Here is a 25,209-nt window from a genome sequence, read left to right on the forward strand (position 1 = left end):
ATCACAAAAGCTATATTAAATTTGTGCATAGGGAAATTTGTTTTGCAATGCCATAAATGTATGCATTGCGAATATTTTTCCATTACAGACTTTTATTGCATTCCCCTATTAGTATGTTTGTTACCTTTTCTGTAGGATTGTTAAATATTTGCTGTTAGTGCATAGAGGAAAATAGGTGTATTTGATACTTACGACATACAGTTTCTTCACAACACTTGTCTTTAGTGCTAATCTGAGTCACCGGGTAGAAGCCGTCACGAGTACATGCTTCATTTCTTACATGATGGCATTGTTGTCTTTGACAAGTTATTCCACTACCACCCTCCAGACACTTGCAGATCTCACAGTTAAATTCAAAGGTTTCTCCATACTGCAAAGAGAGGAACAGTAACAGTATTAGAGCCCAATGTATGAACAATAAAGATAGTAAGTGGAATTGATTGCTCAACAAAACAGGAAGGCTGGCATCTTTCTTTAAGATGTCTTTAAATTTCACCTAAACTGACCAAAGATCAGCACTAGGTTAAAAGTTAAAATGGTGCCAAATGCACATAAAAACAACCATACTTGTTTACTTATATATAAATCGAAAATGAATACCTTGCGGGGAATATTGTCTGGCCCAACACACCCTAGAAGAAACAAGAAACAGTTCATAAGAATATAGGAACGCCAAGGAGTGAAACAAAATGATTTATAATAAGAAATTGCCTCATATTAATTAGTTCAGGATAAAGTATCTGCATGGTGCCATATCAGTACATAGATTGCTTAAAAAAAATCCAAAAGAAACTTTTAAAATCTGTAGCATCATTAAATAAAATGTGTTCATGTTGAAAGAGTTCAGTTGTTTCTTTAAATTATTAAGATCAAATTAAATAAAAGGGCATTTTAGTAATTTGTTTCATAAGTAAACATATGTAGGGGCATCTAAATACCTCCCTCCAATCCTTGGGTACACATCTCTATCAAATACAGGCAGTTCATTATTTATCAGGGCATACCTGCTATACTTTTATGTCCAGGGAATGTGCAAAATGCAAAAACCATTGTTTCCCTTTGTCCACTGCTCTGCACATAATACATGATCCCTAATGTTTATTGTACATTTAGTCCTAGAAATAGCTTAGCCTGCCTGGATAAAATGCCAGTACATATACTCACCACAGTCGCTTACGCAGGAATCGATTGCCATGCTAAATGGCATGCTACCTTTAGCACAGAAGCATCCTTCCACAACACGTTTATCATTTTTCAGTTCTATAACATCTCTTGACCTGAAAAAGACCACACAGATTCAGAAATTAAGTTACATATTCTACTTAAAGCTAAAGGCTTACAATACTACAGTTGATCTTTAAAAAATCTTTCAAACCTTTGGATCTAATGGATATATACTGTACTATATAATGAGGAAATTCTACAATAAATGTCATTCCAATGCAATAATCTCTGGGCAAAGCACTGTGGAGCTTTTAATGGCAGAACATAAAACATAATGTGTTCTTCATTAACTCATCACTATACATAAAAAACAGGCGCTACGGTTTTGAATATGTATAGAGATTTCCAGTTGTAACTGCTTTTTCCAGCTGTACCAGAATCATGCAGCTACATTCCATTTTATTCCAATGTTTGGAGAAATTAACACTTCAGAAAAGTTTTCTCCACAAATGTATAGCAGAGCTGTGTTATAAAGCTTCTAATAATTAAAGCTTATTCGTTTTATTAACTTTACATTTTAATTTTCCTGCAGGTATTTTTTTTTATATACTGTTTTGATAATACGCCAAAATATATTTCTTAAAATAATGAGTAAATTAATATATTTCAGTTAAAGGGCACCAATCATGACCAAAATCATTTACTAAGTAAATACACTATGTGAAAGTTCAAGAAATCCGATTTTTAAAACAGTTAGAATTGTTTGTATAATGTAAATGATCAGCTCACTATTCCTTCTGCAAGATCTCCCCTATCTCCCCTGCAGTTCTAGCTGAGGCAGCCATCTTGGATTTCACTGGCTCCTCCTACCTATATCTTCCCAGCCAACTGTAGCTCTGACATCTCGCACATGCTCAGTTCAAATTCCTTGTTGCTTATCAACCCTTCTAAGCTATTTTCAAATCAGCCAAACCTGTGTGTTAGCTGCTGTACAGTAGTGCTGCCACCTGCTGGAAGTTAGCAGGTGGCAGCACTTCTAGTGGATACTTCTAGTGGAGGAGTTTACTAAAACAAGGCATTCTGGTAGAATACTCAAAGCAGTGTTACAATCTGAGCATGCTCCTGAAATTTGCACATTAGAGTCTCTGTTAGAGTCTCAATATGGCCTCCCTCAGTGAAAGAACCCATTTGACAAAGTAAGGGATTTTTTTAAAACCTGCAGTTTTTTCAAAAAACTATATATGTAGTTTGATCAAACGTGTTTAGCTTGTACTGGTCAGATTGTTAATATGTGTTTGATTTTGGCTGTGATAGGTGCCCTTTAAGTTTGCATTGAATACAGACGTGTGTATATGTGTAAATGACACGTGTAAATGTATTATACAAACAGTATCTATGACACAGCAGTGGTTACTTACGTATGTTGGCAGGTTCTAGGGAAAACTGGTCCACATGCATCGTACACTTTGTTAGAAGGACAAGTAATTGCTAAAGCAAGAGAAATGTATAAATTAGTATGCATATTATCAAGGAGATAATTCTATTGAATGTTTATACACTTCAGCCATATTTATTGATGGGTTCTGACCTAATGAACAAGAACAGAATTAGAAACTTACAACAAGCTGTGGCCTTGCTCCTCCACTGAATGCAGACACCACGATCACCACAGATTGAGGCATATTGTTGTAAGCTTGAACATTCACTATGTGAGTTAGCTACATTGCAACTGTCTGACAGGCAGGCTTTATAGAAAGGTTCTGGTGAATGGAACTGATGGCATTTTTGGAAAACCCTATAAATAAACACAAATTAAAAATTAATGAATGAGTAAATTGCTTTTGAAAGTAATGTTTCTCAAACTTTTATTCCACAGATTATGAATGGTGCAAGAGAAGAGTAAAGCTGGCCATAGACGCAAAGATCCGATCGTACGAATCGTGGATTCGTACGATTTTCGGACCATGTGTGGAGAGTCCCGACATTTTTCGTCCGTCGGAGATCGGTCGTTTGGTCGATCGGACAGGTTAGAAAATTTCTGTCGCCTGCCGATAATATCTCTGTGTGTATTGCCGATCGTACGATTTTCAGAGGGAGACTGACACTAGTGTTGTCAGACATAAGTATCGTACGATTGCTGTCAGGGGCAGAACATTGGGTGATCTGTTCTTATTTGATCGGAATGGTAAGGACTTTGATCTGAATGGTTAGTGGAGGGTCGGGAGATGGGAAAGTCCGATCGTACGTTGATTTGTACGATCTGATCTTTGCGTCTATGGCCAGCTTTAGATATAGAAACAAATTGCATTTTTTTATATGATGGGCTTGCATAAAACAATGTGATTTGCAATCAATTATGTTCTTACTATATACAGTACATGGAATTTTTTTTTCCATTTTTTCTAATAAATCTGCATTTTTATATAACATGATAAAAAATCCAATATATGCTTTAAAACAGTGCTGTTAGAATTTCACAAAAGGTTAGGTAAACAATGGAAACGTACTTCCACTGTACTACCTATTACTGTTTGCTGTTTGGGGAATGGCATTGATTTCCCCCCAATCTGAGGCAAACTAGAGAGGCATAAGATTAATTTTTTTGCTTTTCTCTGTAAAAGTGAAAAACCCCATCTAGTTAGGCAGGCATAGGCGGAGGGTGAATTTTTTGTTTGACCATTCACAGACTAACTTACAAGTGGATTTGTATAATAATTATCAACCCAATAACCACTCACAGTTCCCACTGACTTCAGTGGGAACTGTGCCAAAGCGCAAGAAAGTGCTTAATCCAATAAATACACTCTGATTTACTAGTACCTGTGCTAGAATTATGATTCTAATTCTGGGCAATCAGAAAAAAATTTGTGATGTTTTGTTGTCCAATCATGCATATAAGGCCGCAACAATTATTCATGTGGCAGCACTCACTAAAGGGAGTAAGGGGGTTATTTATCAAAATCCAAATTTTCAGATTTTTTTAAATAAAAAAAAGTCTGACTATACTAGAATGCATGATTTACCCTTATTTATCAATAAAAAAAACATGAAAAAATTGGATCAACAAAAAACTTGACTTTTTCGGAATGTCGCACAAAACAGCAACTTTTTTGGATTGTCATGAAAAAATCCATATTTTTTCAGATCCGATGCCCGAAAAGTCTGCAGACAATATCTTCAGACTTTTTGCAACATTTGGGTATAATACATCTCGAAAAATTTGAGCTTTTTTTCCACTAAAAATTCAGATTTTATAGTGAAAAAAAACCTTGAATTTTTCAGTTTTTTTGCAATCAGACCCCCAAATGCGAGTAATGGCCATGCACCATGCACTTTTATATTAAACAAAAGGCTTATGGAAAAAGTGGGTAATGGCACCCCAAGTACATATTTTGAGAGGCAGCTTAAACGCCAAGTATATTTGTGCACTGATGTAGAAGCATGGTAATTAAAGTTGAAAAAAGGCACATCTATCATTTTAACCTTTTCTATAAATGAAACTTGCCTGACTGCCTTCCCAACCAGTGGATAATTTCATAACAAGCATATTATATAGTGAGTGGCAGTAGGCACTGACACCCCCAGTATAGTGAGTAATGGTGCATCAAGGGTAAATGAGTTGCCAATTTAATTTAAAATGCCCCCCTGAACAGTGGGTAACATAAATGCAGTGCAAATTTTATGTATCATTCCACCAGAGAGCAATGAAAGATAAATGCAATGCTAATGCCATCTGTATGAAATAATAACCTCAGTAAAATCATAGGTTAATTGCAGTGTGGTTTCTTATAGAAGACCCTCAGTAGATGTATAAGGCAATTCATGTATAATCCCCACAGATCAGGATGGATCTGCATTAACCCTTATCTTGCCCATACATGTTAATCTGCTGTACATACCTATCACTCTACCCTTTTTAGCAACTATCTTGTATTTATAGCTTTTAATATGTATTTAAACTAATGTTTAATTCATGTGGGGAGAGTTTTAGTAAAAAAAATAGCAGGGGTTGCTATGGCATGAGAAGGGTTAATGCTGGCATGGTGGGAGAAGTTAGAAAGCAGCAAACACACAGTTGCTGGATGATTTGTCTAAATACAGGTTGTGTTTAGGAAGAAAAAGCAGAAAAACAGTGATTTTATAAACAAGATTATCAAAGCATTTGCCTCCCTAAGGTCTAAAACTGGCATTATTTATAGAACTAACAGTGGAGTGGGGTGGAGGGCTGATTACCTCTTTGTCAGCAGCAGAAATGTAATAAATCTAACAGAAATTCCAGATCTCTGTAACATCTCTTCTCCATGCTGCTGGTTTTGCCCTCAAAGTCTAAGTCCCAGTGCAGGAATTGGATTGGTTGGAGGGAGGTTCAAAGCTAACGTTCAAGCTAATCAAATTGCTCAGAAGTAGTACTTCTTAACTTAAACTCTCAGGCCAAACCAATCAGCATGCAAGCTTGAATGAAGGAACATGCCTGCTTGCAGTGACGCAGGGCAAAAAATACATGGGGCCCTTCAAACTCCTCCCCTGCTTCTCACCACACAGCCAGCAAATGTCAGGGAAAAGGGTTTTATATGTTGTTTTCCTCCGTTTTTTTTTTTTTTTTACACTTTATTTTACACTTATAAAAGTGTCAGACAGGTTTGGGGAGGCTTAGGGGCACATTTACTATGGGTCGAATATCGAGGATTAATTAACCCTCGATATTCGACCATCGAAGTTAAATCCTTCGACTTCGAATATTGAAGTTGAAGGATTTACCGCAATTCATGCGATCGAACGATCAAGGGAAAAATCGTTCGATCGAACAATTCGAAGGATTTTAATCCATCGATCGAACGATTTACCTTCGATCAGAAATTGCTAGGAAAGCCTATGGGGACCTTCCCCATAGGCTAACATTGGTGCTCGGTAGGTTTTAGGTGGCGAAGTAGGTGGTCAAAGTTTTTTTTAAAGAGACAGTACTTCGACTATCGAATGGTCGAATAGTCAAACGATTTTTAGTTCAAACTGTTCGATTCGAAGTCGAAGGTCGAAGTAGCCAATTCGATGGTCGAAGTAGCCAAAAAAATACTTAGAAATTCAAAGCATTTTTTATTCTAATCCTTCACTCGAGCTTAGTAAATGTGCCCCTTAGCCTCCCCTAGCCTTATAGAAAATTTCCCTATGTAGGCTGGCTCAGTGAAAAGGTGGAATTTTAGGCTATATATTACAGGGTAAATTTAAACAAGGCAGTGTATTATATGTTCCATATAGGTCTTGTAAATATATTTTAATATATTTTCACATCACCATTTAAAAGCTAATGGTACGATGCTAATTTTATAAATTCATTATGAATGAATCTCAAACCAATACTTACTGTCCCATGATGAGATCACAGAGAGCAGATTTGCAAGTTGGAGGTATTGTAGGGGGTACTGGAGGAATGCTCTGGCATTGAGGCTTGACTGGGTCATTCACCATAAACGAATCAGCCATAGCTACCCAGTTAGTTGTGATTGTACCATTAGCCATCATTAAGTCATCAGCTTGGTTGTTGCTGCAGGTACCTAAGATAAATTATGAAATGATGTTACAGTTTATTTTGTGACACAACCATTTTGGAAAATGCTAATGTTAATAATGAAAAACACACACCCAGCATTTACAATGTTGTTGTTTCAACCCTATATCCCAGCGGCATCGCAACACAAAATTCTGACCATACAGATAGATGTAAGTTTACTAAGGAAAATACCAAACACCAAGCACAGAACTGCTGGCAACCACATAAAACATTCAAAGTGTGCCCCATATCAGAACATGATGGGCTTGCAGAAAATGCCTGCATTTGGGCAAGCTGCATTATTTTGAACAAAGTTTATTACAATCATTAAATGAGTGATCAATAAACACTTCATTTAATTTAAAAGATATAATTATGGAAAAAGCATTTTATCACACTCCACTGGTGCAGACTCAGCACTACAATATATAACAGAGAAAGGGAATGGAAAATAAGCAATGAAAACGGAGATCAACCATAGAAATAACAGACCCACTTAATGTGTGAACAAGGCTGTAATTAATTACATGAAGCATAAAAAATATTTATTATCTTAAGTGTTAAATCTGCAGCTTTATGCTGTCACTTACCACATTGTCCATGTGTGTTCTTATAAAACTTTCCATATGGCATCTTTATTGTGAAGGTCAAACCATTATAAGTGACATTGGTCTTCAGCTGTGGTATTTCAACTACTAAATATATTCCAGATTTGTATATGTTTACTCCATATTTTGTATATGGAAGCAATACAAGATTTCCATTTACAAAAGTCTAGGAAAGAAAATGTGAGCATGATGAAATCCTGTTATCCCACAATAGCATCTCCACAATATAAACTACTCATTTTGAAGGAACAGATACTGTATATGCAGTACTGAATCCTTTTGTTAAAGGAAATCTATACCCAAAACAATGTAGGTCTCTATACAAATATAATGCATAAAACAGCTCATATGTAAGACCCTGCTTCATGTAAATAAACCATATTCATAACAATATACTTTTAGTAGTATGTGCCATTGGGTAATCATAAATAGAAAATTGCCATTTTAAAAAAATAATAACAGAGTTCTGTCGTTTGCTTCCACACTTCTTCCTGTTACAGTTAAAGCTAAAGTATTTCTGGTCAGGTGATCTCTGAGGCAGCACACAAAATGGTGAAATCAGGAATTGATGAAATCACAAAATGGTGGTTCAAGGCAAAAGATGTAAAAGGATAAGATTTACTTAAATATATATTCCAGTTTGGTTATATGCTTTAATATGCCACTTGATATAATGTAAAGTATCGGTTGTTTAAGTATTAATTTTGGGGGTATAGTTTTCCTTTAAATAGAAGTATAGTGGAACGCCACTTTTACATATATGGAAATTGCAATTTCCTGATCACAAAGTCATTTTTTTGTGACGCAGGTAAGTGGTGTTCTTTCCTTCCCAAATTTTCCTGGATTTTACACATATTTTTTATTCCCCAGATAAAAGTAAAAGCGGGGTTCTGCTATAATAACTTTCATAAAGTGATCCCTAGGTATATTGGTTTAAATAAAAGTAATTCAATTTGTCTGAATGTCAACACATGTATGCACCTGTTATCTGTGTGCAACTTATAGGCTACATTTCCACCAGGTTCTTTTAGAGGAGTGTAGAAATTGCTTACCTCTAAACTGATAGGATTTAATGTTTTAGGTGAAATTACAATCTCCTGAGTTTCATGTCGTACAGTAAGCTTGCGTGGGCAGGTAATACCTGTTTTAGCTCCACAATTATAATTGTCCAGGTAAATGCCAAAGTTATCAATGGTTTTCACAATTTCTTCCACAAGAACATAGGTGCAGTTTCCTTGATATGTATAATAGGTTCCATCAAAGGTAAGATAGTGGCTATCTCCCCAACCACCACACATACCTGAAGAACAATATTAATTTTGGTAAGTTAGCAACATGAAGAAATTATCAGAGAAGTAGGAATTATAGCTTTATGGATTCTACACATTGCAGCACTTACAATAGATGCAAATCGGTCATTCTAAATGAAATCAGTGCTTAAACTTGTTTTGTGGCTTAATATATGTTTCATATTCCCTGTATTCTTCTGCTTCTACTACCTCTCTATTCAATCCTATTGCACTATTAAAAGAGTATTTATCAAAAGGATAACTCTCACCTTCACCTATTATACCCCTAATATGTGCCCCAATGGGTTTAACATCCAAAGATGTAGTTTAAGACTCTAGGGCTCATTAGAGCTTTGATTTCCAAACTTGGGAGTAAACTGAAATGATGCATAGAATCCATACAAAATACATCTCTGTGAAAGTAGCAAAACAACTTACGAGAGCAAAAGTCATAGCAATGGACGATATTACTAAATGACTGCTTCAAGTCCAGATTGCTCCTATGTTAATGTGCTACCTGGTCAAATTACTTTACACTAATAAATCCCCTATATTAAGTGTTCTAGGTACACTACTAATTGCACTATGCAGGATTTTACAGATGATATGATGATAATTTTGCATCTTTTTGCTGTTTATTTGTTTTACTTTTGTAGGGTTCCTTTGTATTGGTTATTGTTAACCCTACTTCTGTATTGTTTTTTTTGATGTTCCTTTTCCTTAAACACTCATAGCGATGCTAGGACCCAGTAGTCTCAGTAGTCTACTCTATAAATAGTTAATAAAGAGTTAGCAATAAAGATTACAGAAAGTTATGTAAGTGTGAATACTTAAAGCTAACTTCTAATGGAACTGCTTTACCATCTAAATTATAATAGATGGGTGTTTAAATACTCTCCCTTAGGATCTAGCTTTGTATCATTTAGATATATACTCACAAGGACACTCCCAATGCCAGCAACATGAGTCATCATCAGGCACAGCAATTGGCTTCATTTTATTGGCACAGGTGATCTCTGGGGGAGGGATGCAACTTTTCTGAACAATCTGTAGTTGACCATTTGCATTGCATACAGCTGTAGTGCAATTAGCAATCTGCCAGTTTGTATTGGGCTATAGATGTACAAAAAGCAAATACACACAAATTAGCATGACAGTATTTTACAGACTCCAGTTTAGACCTGACAAACAAATAATTAAAGTACGTATATGGGACCTGTTATCCAGAATGCTCTGGACTTCCGGATAATGGATCAGTATTCCAGATAATGGATCTTTCTTTAATTTCTTCATACCTACCTAAATCATGTGAACCCTTGAATCAGGGCAAATCCTGTATTCAATCCCTTACTAACACATATGCAGATTGATACTGAAAAGCATGGTCTGCATAAAATGATGAAACACCGAGGGGCACAAAAGTGTGCTTTTGTTTGCAGATTTTAATTAAAATGTCACCATGAAAATTGAGAAATTGTTCAGGTATGCTGTTTTGTAAGATCTACTGCTCTGTGGGTAGAGCAGAATACATTTACAACTAAACCTAAATAGAGCCAGTCATTTTACATATTCTGGATATCAGGATAGAAACTCATACTTAGAGGAACTCACCACACAAGGGGTAGTTGTGCTGATTGTAGTGACAGTGGTTGACTTGGTGGTTGTTTTAGTTGTTGTACTTGGTGTTGTTGTACAAGGGATCTCAGTTGCAGGGATTTCTCCACAACTGCCGTCACATACAACTTTGTAACATTTTCCATGAATTGTACTTCTTGTTACTTCCTCACCTGCAAAAGAAGTTATTAGATGAGTTACTGGCAATGAGTGAAACTGACTCATTTCACATTGTAAGAAATCTTAAGAAAAACTAGCAAAAATACTGAAAAATGTGAGAAATTTTGCAGAACGCTAACCAAATTCGATGGAGTCAATGGAAATGACATTACAATAATACATATACCAGTAGGTTCTAGTTATTAAAGAAACAGGCATACATTTAAGCATTGGCTACTTTACCTGGTATATAGACTTTTCCATTATAATGACAGGAACAATGTGTGGTGTATGTAGTAGTTGGATGGGTTGTTGTTATAGATGTTGCTGTTAAAATAAGTTAGATATTACAAAGACAGAATAAAATAAAAAACATATTTCACACATTTTAATTAATCCACACCGGGGAATGTATGTTTCCTCTATTTCAAATAATGTCCATATGTCTGTACCCACTGTCTTAAAGGAAAAGAGTATCCACTCTACAGTAGAAAAACTTTATTATAGATAAAAGACAATTCACCCATGAAAACAGTGGGGGCCCTGTAGATCTGGGAGAAAGTTGTATTCAGAAGTATTGTTTAAAGACACTGATGTTGCTGGACAACAACTCTCACCATAAATGAAGCTCGTTAATATATAAAAGTATGCTTAAGATTTTGGTCCAATAACTACTGAGTAAAGTACTTTTGAGTTAGGGTTGCAAACTAGGCTTCTGTAAGGGCTGTGTGGGTCAAAACTGCCTTTCCTAAGAAATCTGGGCTGGTCTTTCCTTGAATGACATAAGCTCTGTAGAACATAATGGTGTTATCTGTTATCCACTAATTATCCTTTACCATATAGCCTTTTTTCAATTTTCACCATTGTTACACAGCAGCTCGTTTATATGAACTGTAGTATTATTTCTGAAGCAAATACATCAGTTTCACCAGTACAGGGCAACAGTACATTATATTTGTATTACTTTAAATCTATTTATTTTTTTATGTCAGTTATAATAACCATGCCACCTTCTTAACAATTTGCAGGTTAACGGCTATTGTTAAATTAGACTTTGTAGTCCAATTATTTATAAAATGAAGCAACCCATCAATACAAAGTAGAAAGAAAAAGTGGGTTGTTTTCTGTGTAACAATGAGGGGCATATTTATCAAGGGTCAAATTTCCAATTTAAAAAAATTCAAAATTTGAATTCAAAAAGACTAACCGAAATTAAGTTGAAGGTTTTATTTGGTCGAATAGGTCAACTTTTGATCTAATAGGTCCATATTTGGCTGAATTCAAATCGTATGAATCAAATTAATAGCACATTCGATTGTATTCAATTCGAAGTTCCCCCCCCCTCAAAGTCCACCAATTGACTTCAAATACATTCTAGGAGGTCCCTCATAGGCTAGAACAGCAATTTGGCTGGTTTTAGACAGCGAATGGTCAAATTGGAATTTTTAAAGAGACGTACATGATACATTTAAAATTTAAAATTTTTGAATTTTTTTCCCTAGTCGAAGTACACAAAACAACTCAAAATGCTAATTTTTTTCATTCAAAAATTCACCTTCACCTTTGATAAATCTGGCCCTGAGTGTGTGTTTTACATGTTGTGCACTTTATTTTAATTAAAAGCAATATATTGGTTCATTTAAAAAAAACTATAAAAAAAAAAATATATATATATATATATATATATATATATATACCAATAGTTTCCAAACCAGCACTCCCTTTAGTGAAAAAAATGTAATTTTTATTATTACATAGTATCTGTTTCCAACGTTTTGGTCCCTATTGGGACCTTTTTCAAGGAAAAAGGTCCCAATAGGGACCGAAACGTTGGAAACAGATACTATGTAATAATAAAAATTTCATTTTTTTCACTAAAGGGAGTGCTGGTTTGGAAACTATTGGTGTATGCAAAAATTACCGTGCACCCCTCCCTATACTACATTGCCTTGGAGTGTGGATACTCATTGGAGAATTATATATATATATATATATATATATATATATATATATATATATATATATATATATATATATATATATATATATATAAAAAGAATAGCTCTCTTGTTTAGTGGTAACTACTTACTTGGTGGTACATGTTCACATGGTATCTCAGTTCGGGTTGGTCTCTTGCAAGTGCTGTCACATACATAGCGGTAACATTTTCCATCCCTTTCTCTGCTGTTGCTTCTTGCTATTTCCTCACCTGCAAAAAAAGCTCTCTGATTAGTTGTTTGTACCCTGTTAGCATCAGTTGCAGGACTGATTTCTATTGACTTAAAGATGACCCAAACCCAAATAAAGTATGGATGGAAACTTAATCAGTGTGCCTCTGAGCATTTTTGCAAATTGCAGACATTTTCTAGGATAGGGTAGATTGCCCTGTAATCCTCGACCTTATTAAGCTATTTTGTTTTCCAGATTTGAGTTTAAAAATAAATGCATTCTCGACTATGGTTTGTAAAGCTTTTTTTATAAACATACGTTGAAAGTTCACAAAGTCGAATATTGATAAATTGGTCTCTTGACCTTTTCTGTGTGGGTGTTCTAAGATCGCACTAAAGCAACATGCAGATATGCATGTATGGAGGGCTTTACCTGGCAGATACGCTCTTCCTTCATGACGACAGGCACATTCTTTAATTATGGGTGGAGTGGTTGATTTTGCTGTAAGAATAAATGAGAAATACATCAGAAATTTCTAATAGCATATAAAATCATGTTTGGTGCAAAACATGAACCACATATCTCATATTTTAATAAGTCTAAGTGAGGGACTATGGGTTTTATCCCACTGAAATACTGTACTTACTTGGTGGTTCACATGCTTTCTCAATTCGCTTTGTTTTCTTGCAAGTGCTGTCACATACATAGCGGTAGCATTTTCCATCCTTCTCTCTGCTGTCACTTCTTGCTATTTCCTCACCTGCAAGAAGAAGTTCTCTGTTTAGTTGCTTGTCCTTGTTAACAAAGGTTTCAGGATGGATTCATGTTGCTTTAAACGGGATCCAAACCCAAAAAATGTATTGATGCAAACTTAATCAGTACGCTCCTCTGAGCAATTTTGCAGGTTCCAGACATTTCCTATTTTAAGCAGTTTCAGAGATATTTCCATTTTCAGAGGGCTTCTATCAGACCTTCGGTTCAACTGAGAGTAGCAACCCAAAGGTTACCGGAATACAAGAAGTGCATAAAAGTTGAATTCAAGTTTTTACCGCAATTTGATACCCCCCCTAAAACTGACAAATCTGATTTTGGGGATTTCAAATACTCCAGCGTTTGAGATTTATTCAGCGCAAATAAGGAGTGAGAAACTCAAATGTTAGCATTCAAGTTTGATGGGTTTTCGAGTTTTTAGAACATCAAATAACTTGCCAATTGACAAAGTTCAAATTTTGAAAGAAAGGCCTCTCCATCTTTCTTTGGTGTAGAGATCCCCTTTAAAGAACATGGAGACTGTTACTACTGACTGCCTTACCTGCCCTATATGCTTTTCCTTGGTGATGACAGGCACACACTGTTTCTGTGGGTGGAGTGGTTGGTTCTGCTGTTAGAATAAATGAGAAATACATTAGACATTACCAACGGGATAAGAAACAATGTTTGGTGAAAAATAAATCCATATTCCTCACATTTCAGTAACTCTGTGTTAGGGGAATATGTATTTCCGCGCCTGTCCGGCTTTGACCCGGACAGCCTGGCTTCTGTCGGGGTCAAGATTGCCCGACTGGTTTTCCAAATAAGAAGATGGGGGCCGGCCTCTCCTTTAAGAACCTGGCCGTCAGCATCCTGGTAGCACAATCCCGCCTACTAAACATCACCGCCCCATCTCCTGACGTCACCCGCCCACTCCTCTTCCCCCCGATGTCACCCGCCCCTGCCCGGACTTCCCGACAGAGGAAGGAGGCGACCCTAGGTTGAGCGATGCAGTGCAGTGGTAGTGTTTTGTTATTCCTTGAAGTCGTTATAACAGTCGGCCCGACTTCTCAACAGCTTTGTAGGTGAACGCTCACCATCCACTGATTTCTAAAATGAAGCATCCCCGATAAACACAAACAAAGTAGACAGAAAAAGACGGTGGTTTTCTGTGCAACGATGAATGTGTGGTTGACTCTTCTTACATTTTATTCTGCTAGACAGCAATATAGTGGGGGATTAAGACAAAGGTATGGATAGAAAGGGCAGATCAAGTTCATTTAATCATTTCTCCTTATCCCTGTATCAGTTTCTCAAATTCTCCCTGTGTAAGCATGTCTCTTGTTTAGTGGTAAGTACTTACCTGGTGGTGGTAAATGTTCACATGTTTTCTCAGTTCGGGTTGGTCTCTTGCAAGTGCTGTCACATACGTAGCTGTAGCATTTTCCATCCCTTTCTCTGCTGTTGCTTCTTGCAATTTCCTCACCTGCAAGTAGAAGCACTCTGATTAGATGCTTGTCCCACGTTAATATCAGTTTAATGACCGATTTCTATGTATTGAAAGGGGATCCAAACCCAGAAAATGAATTGATGGAAACTTAATCGATGCGCTTCTCTCAGTATTTTTGCAAGTTACAGGCATTTTCTAAGCTGGTAGACTCATTAAAAATTAGGAGAAGATTGCGCTATAATCAAGATCCCCCCCACGTGCCTTTTTTAAGCGTTCGAGGTTTCCAGGTTTGAGTTGCTTAATAAATAATGGGCACACAGGGCTTTGGTGAGTTTTTGAGGTTTTTTTAATCTACTGAAATAACTCGAAGATTCTCAAAGTTGATTTTTGATAAATAGGCCTCTTGACCTTTTCTGTGTGTGCGCGTGTGTGTGGTTTAAGATGCCCCCCTAAGGAACACAAAGAAATGCAAGTATGGAGGGCTTTACCTGGCAGATAGGCTCTTCCTTCGTGATGACAAGCACATTCTTTGATTGTGGGTGGAGTGGTTATTTTTGCTGTTAGAATAAATGAGAAATGCAACAGACATTGCTAACAGGCTAACAGCATATGAAATCATGTTTGGTGCTAAATAAAATCAACCTTTCTCCTTTTTAATAAACCTAGGTGAAGGGGAATATGAATATTCTCCCTCTCAAATACTGCCCATTTAATCATTTCTTCTGAGCCCTGCTATATGAGTATCTTGAAATCTCCCTCTGTGTTAACTTGTCTCTTGTTTAGTGGTAAGTACTTACTTGGTGGTTCACATGCTTTCTCAATTCGCTTTGTTTTCTTGCAAGTGCTGTCACATACATAGCGGTAGCATTTTCCATCCTTCTCTCTGCTGTCACTTCTTGCTATTTCCTCACCTGCAAGAAGAAGTTCTCTCTTTAGTTGCTTGTCCTTGTTAATAAAGGTTTCAGGATGGATTTATGTTGCTTTAAAGGGGATCCAAACCCAAAAAATGAATCGATGCAAACTTAATCAGTACGCTCCTCTGAGCAATTTTGCAGGTTCCAGACATTTCCTATTTTAAGCAGTTTCAGAGATATTTCAATTTTCAGAGGGCTTTTATCAGACCTTCGGTTCAACTGAGAGTAGCAACCCAAAGGTTACCGGAATACAAGAAATGCATAAAAGTTGAATTCAAGTTTTTACCGCAATTTGATACCCCCCCTAAAACTGACAAATCTGATTTTGGGGATTTCAAATACTCCAGCGTTTTAGATTTATTCAGCGCAAATAAGGAGTGAGAAACTCAAATGTTAGGATTCGAGTTTGATGGGTTTTTAGAACATCAAATAACTCGCCAATTGACAAAGTTCAAATTTTGAAAGAAAGGCCTCTCCATCTTTCTTTGGTGTAGAGATCCCCTTTAAAGAACATGGAGACTGTTACTACTGACTGCCTTACCTGCCCTATATGCTTTTCCTTGGTGATGACAGGCACACACTGTTTCTGTGGGTGGAGTGGTTGGTTCTGCTGTTAGAATAAATGAGAAATACATTAGACATTACCAACGGGATAAGAAACAATGTTTGGTGAAAAATAAATCCATATTCCTCACATTTCAGTAACTCTGTGTTAGGGGAATATGTATTTCCGCGCCTGTCCGGCTTTGACCCGGACAGCCCGGCTTCTGTCGGGGTCAAGATTGCCCGACTGGTTTTCCAAATAAGAAGATGGGGGCCGGCCTCTCCTTTAAGAACCTGGCCGTCAGCATCCTGGTAGCACAATCCCGCCTACTAAACATCACCGCCCCATCTCCTGACGTCACCCGCCCACTCCTCTTCCCCCCGATGTCACCCGCCCCTGCCCGGACTTCCCGACAGAGGAAGGAGGCGACCCTAGGTTGAGCGATGCAGTGCAGTGGTAGTGTTTTGTTATTCCTTTAAGTCGTTATAACAGTCGGCCCGACTTCTCAACAGCTTTGTAGGTGAACGCCTTTTGTTGCCGTAGACTTCAGTGGACTCTCACCATCCACTGATTTCTAAAATGAAGCATCCCCGATAAACACAAACAAAGTAGACAGAAAAAGACGGTGGTTTTCTGTGCAACGATGAATGTGTGGTTGACTCTTCTTACATTTTATTCTGCTAGACAGCAATATAGTGGGGGATTAAGACAAAGGTATGGATAGAAAGGGCAGATCAAGTTCATTTAATCATTTCTCCTTATCCCTGTATCAGTTTCTCAAATTCTCCCTGTGTAAGCATGTCTCTTGTTTAGTGGTAAGTACTTACCTGGTGGTGGTACATGTTCACATGTTTTCTCAGTTCGGGTTGGTCTCTTGCAAGTGCTGTCACATACGTAGCTGTAGCATTTTCCATCCCTTTCTCTGCTGTTGCTTCTTGCAATTTCCTCACCTGCAAGTAGAAGCTCTCTGATTAGATGCTTGTCCCACGTTAATATCAGTTTAATGACTGATTTCTATGTATTGAAAGGGGATCCAAACCCAGAAAATGAATTGATGGAAACTTAATCGATGCGCTTCTCTCAGTATTTTTGCAAGTTACAGGCATTTTCTAAGCTGGTAGACTCATTAAAAATTAGGAGAAGATTGCGCTATAATCAAGATCCCCCCCACGTGCCTTTTTTAAGCGTTCGAGGTTTCCAGGTTTGAGTTGCTTAATAAATAATGGGCACACAGGGCTTTGGTGAGTTTTTGAGGTTTTTTTAATCTATTGAAATAACTCGAAGATTCTCAAAGTTGATTTTTGATAAATAGGCCTCTTGACCTTTTCTGTGTGTGTGCGTGTGTGTGGTTTAAGATGCCCCCCTAAGGAACACAAAGAAATGCAAGTATGGAGGGCTTTACCTGGCAGATAGGCTCTTCCTTCGTGATGACAGGCACATTCTTTGATTGTGGGTGGAGTGGTTATTTTTGCTGTTAGAATAAATGAGAAATGCAACAGACATTGCTAACAGGCTAACAGCATATGAAATCATGTTTGGTGCTAAATAAAATCAACCTTTCTCCTTTTTAATAAACCTAGGTGAAGGGGAATATGAATATTCTCCCTCTCAAATACTGCCCATTTAATCATTTCTTCTGAGCCCTGCCATATGAGTATCTTGAAATCTCCCTCTGTGTTAACTTGTCTCTTGTTTAGTGGTAAGTACTTACTTGGTGGTTCACATGCTTTCTCAATTCGCTTTGTTTTCTTGCAAGTGCTGTCACATACATAGCGGTAGCATTTTCCATCCTTCTCTCTGCTGTCACTTCTTGCTATTTCCTCACCTGCAAGAAGAAGTTCTCTGTTTAGTTGCTTGTCCTTGTTAATAAAGGTTTCAGGATGGATTTATGTTGCTTTAAAGGGGATCCAAACCCAAAAAATGAATCGATGCAAACTTAATCAGTACGCTCCTCTGAGCAATTTTGCAGGTTCCAGACATTTCCTATTTTAAGCAGTTTCAGAGATATTTCAATTTTCAGAGGGCTTCTATCAGACCTTCGTTCAACTGAGAGTAGCAACCCAAAGGTTACCGGAATACAAGAAGTGCATAAAAGTTGAATTCAAGTTTTTACCGCAATTTGATACCCCCTAAAACGGACAAATCTGATTTTGGGGATTTCAAATACTCCAGCGTTTGAGATTTATTCAGCGCAAATAAGGATAAGAAACTCAAATGTTAGCATTCGAGTTTGATGGGTTTTGGAGTTTTTAGAACATCAAATAACTCGCCAATTGACAAAGTTCAAATTTTGAAAGAAAGGCCTCTCCATCTTTCTTTGGTGTAGAGATCCCCTTTAAAGAACATGGAGACTGTTACTACTGACTGCCTTACCTGCCCTATATGCTTTTCCTTGGTGATGACAGGCACACACTGTTTCTGTGGGTGGAGTGGTTGGTTCTGCTGTTAGAATAAATGAGAAATACATTAGACATTACCAACGGGATAAGAAACAATGTTTGGTGAAAAATAAATCCATATTCATCACATTTCAGTAACTCTGTTACTGTATTTATGTATATATGTATTTCCGCGCCTGTCAGGCTTTGACCCGGACAGCCCGGCTTCTGTCGGGGTCAAGATTGCCCGACTGGTTTTCCAAATAAGAAGATGCGGGCCGGCCTCTCCTTTAAGAACCTGGCCGTCAGCATCCTGGTAGCACAATCCCGCCTACTAAACATCACCGCCCCATCTCCTGACGTCACCCGCCCACTCCTCTTCCCCCCCATGTCACCCGCCCCTGCCCGGACTTCCCGACAGAGGAAGGAGGCGACCCTAGGTTGAGCGATGCAGTGCAGTGGTAGTGTTTTGTTATTCCTTTAAGTCGTTATAACAGTCGGGCCGACTTCTCAACAGCTTTGTAGGTGAACGGCTTTTGTTGCCGTAGACTTCAGTGGACTCTCACCATCCACTGATTTCTAAAATGAAGCATCCCCGATAAACACAAACAAAGTAGACAGAAAAAGACGGTGGTTTTCTGTGCAACGATGAATGTGTGGTTGACTCTTCTTACATTTTATTCTGCTAGACAGCAATATAGTGGGGGATTAAGACAAAGGTATGGATAGAAAGGGCAGATCAAGTTCATTTAATCATTTCTCCTTATCCCTGTATCAGTTTCTCAAATTCTCCATCTGTGTTAGCATGTCTCTTGTTTAGTGGTAAGAACTTACCTGGTGGTGGTACATGTTCACATGTTTTCTCAGTTCGGGTTGGTCTCTTGCAAGTGCTGTCACATACGTAGCTGTAGCATTTTCCATCCCTTTCTCTGCTGTTGCTTCTTGCAATTTCCTCACCTGCAAGTAGAAGCTCTCTGATTAGATGCTTGTCCCACGTTAATATCAGTTTAATGACTGATTTCTATGTATTGAAAGGGGATCCAAACCCAAAAAATGAATTGATGGAAACTTAATCGATGCGCTTCTCTCAGCATTTTTGCAAGTTACGGGCATTTTCTAAACTGGTAGACTCATTAAAAATTAGGAGAAGATTGCGCTATAATCAAGATCCCCCCCATGCACCTTTTTTAAGCGTTCGAGGTTTCCAGGTTTCAGTTGCTTAATAAAAAAGAGCACACAGGGCTTTGGTGAGTTTTTGAGCTTTTTTTAATCTACTGAAATAACTCGAAGATTCTCAAAGTTGAATTTTGATAAATAGGCCTCTTGACCTTTTCTGTGTGTGCGCGTGTGTGTGTGGTTTAAGATGCCCCCCTAAGGAACACAAAGAAATTCAAGTATGGAGGGCTTTACCTGGCAGATAGGCTCTTCCTTCGTGATGACAGGCACATTCTTTGATTGTGGGTGGAGTGGTTATTTTTGCTGTTAGAATAAATGAGAAATGCAACAGACATTGCTAACAGGCTAACAGCATATGAAATCATGTTTGGTGCTAAATAAAATCAACCTTTCTCCTTTTTAATAAACCTAGGTGAGGGGGAATATGGATATTCTCCCTCTCAAATACTGCCCATTTAATCATTTCTTCTGAGCCCTGCTATATGAGTATCTTGAAATCTCCCTCTGTGTTAACTTGTCTCTTGTTTAGTGGTAAGTACTTACTTGGTGGTTCACATGCTTTCTCAATTCGCTTTGTTTTCTTGCAAGTGCTGTCACATACATAGCGGTAGCATTTTCCATCCTTCTCTCTGCTGTCACTTCTTGCTATTTCCTCACCTGCAAGAAGAAGTTCTCTGTTTAGTTGCTTGTCCTTGTTAATAAAGGTTTCAGGATGGATTTATGTTGCTTTAAAGGGGATCCAAACCCAAAAAATGAATCGATGCAAACTTAATCAGTACGCTCCTCTGAGCAATTTTGCAGGTTCCAGACATTTCCTATTTTAAGCAGTTTCAGAGATATTTCAATTTTCAGAGGGCTTCTATCAGACCTTCGTTCAACTGAGAGTAGCAACCCAAAGGTTACCGGAATACAAGAAGTGCATAAAAGTTGAATTCAAGTTTTTACCGCAATTTGATACCCCCTAAAACGGACAAATCTGATTTTGGGGATTTCAAATACTCCAGCGTTTGAGATTTATTCAGCGCAAATAAGGAGTGAGAAACTCAAATGTTAGCATTCGAGTTTGATGGGTTTTTAGAACATCAAATAACTCGCCAATTGACAAAGTTCAAATTTTGAAAGAAAGGCCTCTCCATCTTTCTTTGGTGTAGAGATCCCCTTTAAAGAACATGGAGACTGTTACTACTGACTGCCTTACCTGCCCTATATGCTTTTCCTTGGTGATGACAGGCACACACTGTTTCTGTGGGTGGAGTGGTTGGTTCTGCTGTTAGAATAAATGAGAAATACATTAGACATTACCAACGGGATAAGAAACAATGTTTGGTGAAAAATAAATCCATATTCCTCACATTTCAGTAACTCTGTGTTAGGGGAATATGTATTCCCGCGCCTGTCCGGCTTTGACCCGGACAGCCCGGCTTCTGTCGGGGTCAAGATTGCCCGACTGGTTTTCCAAATAAGAAGATGCGGGCCGGCCTCTCCTTTAAGAACCTGGCTGTCAGCATCCTGGTAGCACAATCCCGCCTACTAAACATCACCGCCCCATCTCCTGACATCACCCGCCCACTCCTCTTCCCCCCCATGTCACCCGCCCCTGCCCGGACTTCCCGACAGAGGAAGGAGGCGACCCTAGGTTGAGCGATGCAGTGCAGTGGTAGTGTTTTGTTATTCCTTTAAGTCGTTATAACAGTCGGGCCGACTTCTCAACAGCTTTGTAGGTGAACGCCTTTTGTTCCCGTAGACTTCAGTGGACTCTCACCATCCACTGATTTCTAAAATGAAGCATCCCCGATAAACACAAACAAAGTAGACAGAAAAAGACGGTGGCTTTCTGTGCAACGATGAATGTGTGGTTGACTCTTCTTACATTTTATTCTGCTAGACAGCAATATAGTGGGGGATTAAGACAAAGGTATGGATAGAAAGGGCAGATCAAGTTCATTTAATCATTTCTCCTTATCCCTGTATCAGTTTCTCAAATTCTCCCTCTGTGTTAGCATGTCTCTTGTTTAGTGGTAAGTACTTACCTGGTGGTGGTACATGTTCACATGTTTTCTCAGTTCGGGTTGGTCTCTTGCAAGTGCTGTCACATACGTAGCTGTAGCATTTTCCATTCCTTTCTCTGCTGTTGCTTCTTGCAATTTCCTCACCTGCAAGTAGAAGCTCTCTGATTAGATGCATGTGCCCCGTTAATATCAGTTTAATGACTGATTTCTATGTATTGAAAGGGGATCCAAACCCAAAAAATGAATTGATGGAAACTTAATCGATGCGCTTCTCTCAGCATTTTTGCAAGTTACGGGCATTTTCTAAGCTGGTAGACTCATTAAAAATTAGGAGAAGATTGCGCTATAATCAAGATCCCCCCCCATGCACCTTTTTTAAGCGTTCGAGGTTTCCAGGTTTCAGTTGCTTAATAAAAAAGAGCACACAGGGCTTTGGTGAGTTTTTGAGCTTTTTTTAATCTACTGAAATAACTCGAAGATTCTCAAAGTTGAATTTTGATAAATAGGCCTCTTGACCTTTTCTGTGTGTGCGCGTGTGTGTGTGGTTTAAGATGCCCCCCTAAGGAACACAAAGAAATTCAAGTATGGAGGGCTTTACCTGGCAGATAGGCTCTTCCTTCGTGATGACAGGCACATTCTTTGATTGTGGGTGGAGTGGTTATTTTTGCTGTTAGAATAAATGAGAAATGCATCAGACATTGCTAACAGGCTAACAGCATATGAAATCATGTTTGGTGCTAAATAAAATCAACCTTTCTCCTTTTTAATAAACCTAGGTGAGGGGGAATATGGATATTCTCCCTCTCAAATACTGCCCATTTAATCATTTCTTCTGAGCCCTGCTATATGAGTATCTTGAAATCTCCCTCTGTGTTAACTTGTCTCTTGTTTAGTGGTAAGTACTTACTTGGTGGTTCACATGCTTTCTCAATTCGCTTTGTTTTCTTGCAAGTGCTGTCACATACATAGCGGTAGCATTTTCCATCCTTCTCTCTGCTGTCACTTCTTGCTATTTCCTCACCTGCAAGAAGAAGTTCTCTGTTTAGTTGCTTGTCCTTGTTTCTAAAGGTTTCAGGATGGATTTATGTTGCTTTAAAGGGGATAAAAACCCAAAAAATGAATCGATGCAAACTTAATCAGTACGCTCCTCTGAGCAATTTTGCAGGTTCCAGACATTTCCTATTTTAAGCAGTTTCAGAGATATTTCAATTTTCAGAGGGCTTCTATCAGACCTTCGTTCAACTGAGAGTAGCAACCCAAAGGTTACCGGAATACAAGAAGTGCATAAAAGTTGAATTCAAGTTTTTACCGCAATTTGATACCCCCTAAAACGGACAAATCTGATTTTGGGGATTTCAAATACTCCAGCGTTTGAGATTTATTCAGCGCAAATAAGGAGTGAGAAACTCAAATGTTAGCATTCGAGTTTGATGGGTTTTGGAGTTTTTAGAACATCAAATAACTCGCCAATTGACAAAGTTCAAATTTTGAAAGAAAGGCCTCTCCATCTTTCTTTGGTGTAGAGATCCCCTTTAAAGAACATGGAGACTGTTACTACTGACTGCCTTACCTGCCCTATATGCTTTTCCTTGGTGATGACAGGCACACACTGTTTCTGTGGGTGGAGTGGTTGGTTCTGCTGTTAGAATAAATGAGAAATACATAAGACATTACCAACGGGATAAGAAACAATGTTTGGTGAAAAATAAATCCATATTCCTCACATTTCAGTAACTCTGTGTTAGGGGGAATATGTATTCCCGCGCCTGTCCGGCTTTGACCCGGACAGCCCGGCTTCTGTCGGGGTCAAGATTGCCCGACTGGTTTTCCAAATAAGAAGATGCGGGCCGGCCTCTCCTTTAAGAACCTGGCTGTCAGCATCCTGGTAGCACAATCCCGCCTACTAAACATCACCGCCCCATCTCCTGACATCACCCGCCCACTCCTCTTCCCCCCCATGTCACCCGCCCCTGCCCGGACTTCCCGACAGAGGAAGGAGGCGACCCTAGGTTGAGCGATGCAGTGCAGTGGTAGTGTTTTGTTATTCCTTTAAGTCGTTATAACAGTCGGGCCGACTTCTCAACAGCTTTGTAGGTGAACGCCTTTTGTTCCCGTAGACTTCAGTGGACTCTCACCATCCACTGATTTCTAAAATGAAGCATCCCCGATAAACACAAACAAAGTAGACAGAAAAAGACGGTGGTTTTCTGTGCAACGATGAATGTGTGGTTGACTCTTCTTACATTTTATTCTGCTAGACAGCAATATAGTGGGGGATTAAGACAAAGGTATGGATAGAAAGGGCAGATCAAGTTCATTTAATCATTTCTCCTTATCCCTCTATCAGTTTCTCAAATTCTCCCTCTGTGTTAGCATGTCTCTTGTTTAGTGGTAAGTACTTACCTGGTGGTGGTACATGTTCACATGTTTTCTCAGTTCGGGTTGGTCTCTTGCAAGTGCTGTCACATACGTAGCTGTAGCATTTTCCATCCCTTTCTCTGCTGTTGCTTCTTGCAATTTCCTCACCTGCAAGTAGAATCTCTTTGATTAGATGCATGTCCCCCGTTAATATCAGTTTAATGACTGATTTCTATGTATTGAAAGGGGATCCAAACCCATAAAATGAATTGATGGAAACTTAATCGATGCGCTTCTCTCAGCATTTTTGCAAGTTACGGGCATTTTCTAAGCTGGTAGACTCATTAAAAATTAAGAGAAGATTGCGCTATAATCAAGATCCCCCCCACGCGCCTTTTTAAACGTTCGAGGTTTCCAGGTTTCAGTTGCTTAATAAATAAGGGCACACAGGGCTTTGGTGAGTTTTTGAGCTTTTTTTTAATCTACTGAAATAACTCGAAGATTCTCAAAGTTGAATTTTGATAAATAGGCCTCTTGACCTTTTCTGTGTGTGCGCGTGTGTGTGTGGTTTAAGATGCCCCCCTAAGGAACACAAAGAAATTCAAGTATGGAGGGCTTTACCTGGCAGATAGGCTCTTCCTTCGTGATGACAGGCACATTCTTTGATTGTGGGTGGAGTGGTTATTTTTGCTGTTAGAATAAATTAGAAATGCATCAGACATTGCTAACAGGCTAACAGCATATAAAATCATGTTTGGTGCTAAATAAAATCAACCTTTCTCCTTTTTAATAAACCTAGGTGAGGGGGAATATGGATATTCTCCCTCTCAAATACTGCCCATTTAATCATTTCTTCTGAGCCCTGCTATATGAGTATCTTGAAATCTCCCTCTGTGTTAACTTGTCTCTTGTTTAGTGGTAAGTACTTACTTGGTGGTTCACATGCTTTCTCAATTCGCTTTGTTTTCTTGCAAGTGCTGTCACATACATAGCGGTAGCATTTTCCATCCTTCTCTCTGCTGTCACTTCTTGCTATTTCCTCACCTGCAAGAAGAAGTTATCTACTGAAATAACTCGAAGAT

At 38.4% G+C, this 25,209-nt stretch overlaps 2 protein-coding genes and 1 long non-coding RNA gene across 3 annotated transcripts; all 3 read right to left on the reverse strand.

Annotated features, from left to right (window-relative positions):
* Positions 1-132: 132 nt before the first annotated feature.
* LOC108704972 (intestinal mucin-like protein) lies at positions 133-13,004 on the reverse strand. The gene is made up of 12 exons (XM_041589609.1): positions 12,981-13,004; positions 12,469-12,658; positions 10,218-10,393; positions 9,545-9,719; positions 8,370-8,617; positions 7,300-7,483; positions 6,524-6,713; positions 2,784-2,959; positions 2,583-2,652; positions 1,165-1,277; positions 601-632; positions 133-370 (listed from the first exon to the last, which is right to left on the reverse strand). The coding sequence occupies exons 1-12, from the start codon at positions 13,002-13,004 to the stop codon at positions 155-157; spliced, it is 1,794 nt and encodes a 597-aa protein (XP_041445543.1). The 3' UTR covers positions 133-154.
* A 190-nt stretch (positions 13,005-13,194) lies between these two features.
* Positions 13,195-14,042, reverse strand: LOC121402960. The gene is made up of 2 exons (XR_005966900.1): positions 13,861-14,042; positions 13,195-13,308 (listed from the first exon to the last, which is right to left on the reverse strand). It is a non-coding gene; the product is annotated as an uncharacterized LOC121402960 (long non-coding RNA).
* A 1,250-nt stretch (positions 14,043-15,292) lies between these two features.
* On the reverse strand, positions 15,293-21,944 carry LOC121402880. Its single transcript, XM_041589610.1, has 11 exons — positions 21,791-21,944; positions 20,959-21,027; positions 20,304-20,417; positions 19,995-20,063; positions 19,419-19,541; positions 18,580-18,648; positions 17,918-18,031; positions 17,609-17,677; positions 17,034-17,156; positions 16,204-16,272; positions 15,293-15,659 (listed from the first exon to the last, which is right to left on the reverse strand). Exons 1-11 carry the CDS (start codon positions 21,942-21,944, stop codon positions 15,481-15,483), a joined length of 1,152 nt encoding a protein of 383 aa, XP_041445544.1. The 3' UTR covers positions 15,293-15,480.
* Between the last annotated feature and the right edge of the window lie 3,265 nt (positions 21,945-25,209).

Source organism: Xenopus laevis, chromosome 4L (genome assembly GCF_017654675.1).
Source record: "Xenopus laevis strain J_2021 chromosome 4L, Xenopus_laevis_v10.1, whole genome shotgun sequence".
NCBI lineage: Eukaryota > Metazoa > Chordata > Amphibia > Anura > Pipidae > Xenopus > Xenopus laevis.

What these genes read in the sequence shown, in the direction of transcription:
- LOC108704972 (XM_041589609.1), bottom strand. Translation starts at nt 13,004, where the DNA reads ATGAAGGAAGAGCGTATCTGCCAG. An exon ending in GCACAACTACCCCTTGTGTG is followed by an intron (nt 9,720 to 10,217) that starts GTGAGTTCCTCT and finishes GTACATCTATAG; the next exon opens with CCCAATACAAACTGGCAGAT. An exon ending in CTGGCATTGGGAGTGTCCTT is followed by an intron (nt 8,618 to 9,544) that starts GTGAGTATATAT and finishes ATTGTTCTTCAG; the next exon opens with GTATGTGTGGTGGTTGGGGA.
- LOC121402880 (XM_041589610.1), bottom strand. Translation starts at nt 21,944, where the DNA reads ATGCATCTAATCAGAGAGCTTCTACTTGCAGGTGAGGAAATTGCAAGA. An exon ending in AGGAAAAGCATATAGGGCAG is followed by an intron (nt 20,418 to 20,958) that starts GTAAGGCAGTCA and finishes TTCTTCTTGCAG; the next exon opens with GTGAGGAAATAGCAAGAAGT. An exon ending in TGAACATGTACCACCACCAG is followed by an intron (nt 16,273 to 17,033) that starts GTAAGTACTTAC and finishes TTATTCTAACAG; the next exon opens with CAGAACCAACCACTCCACCC.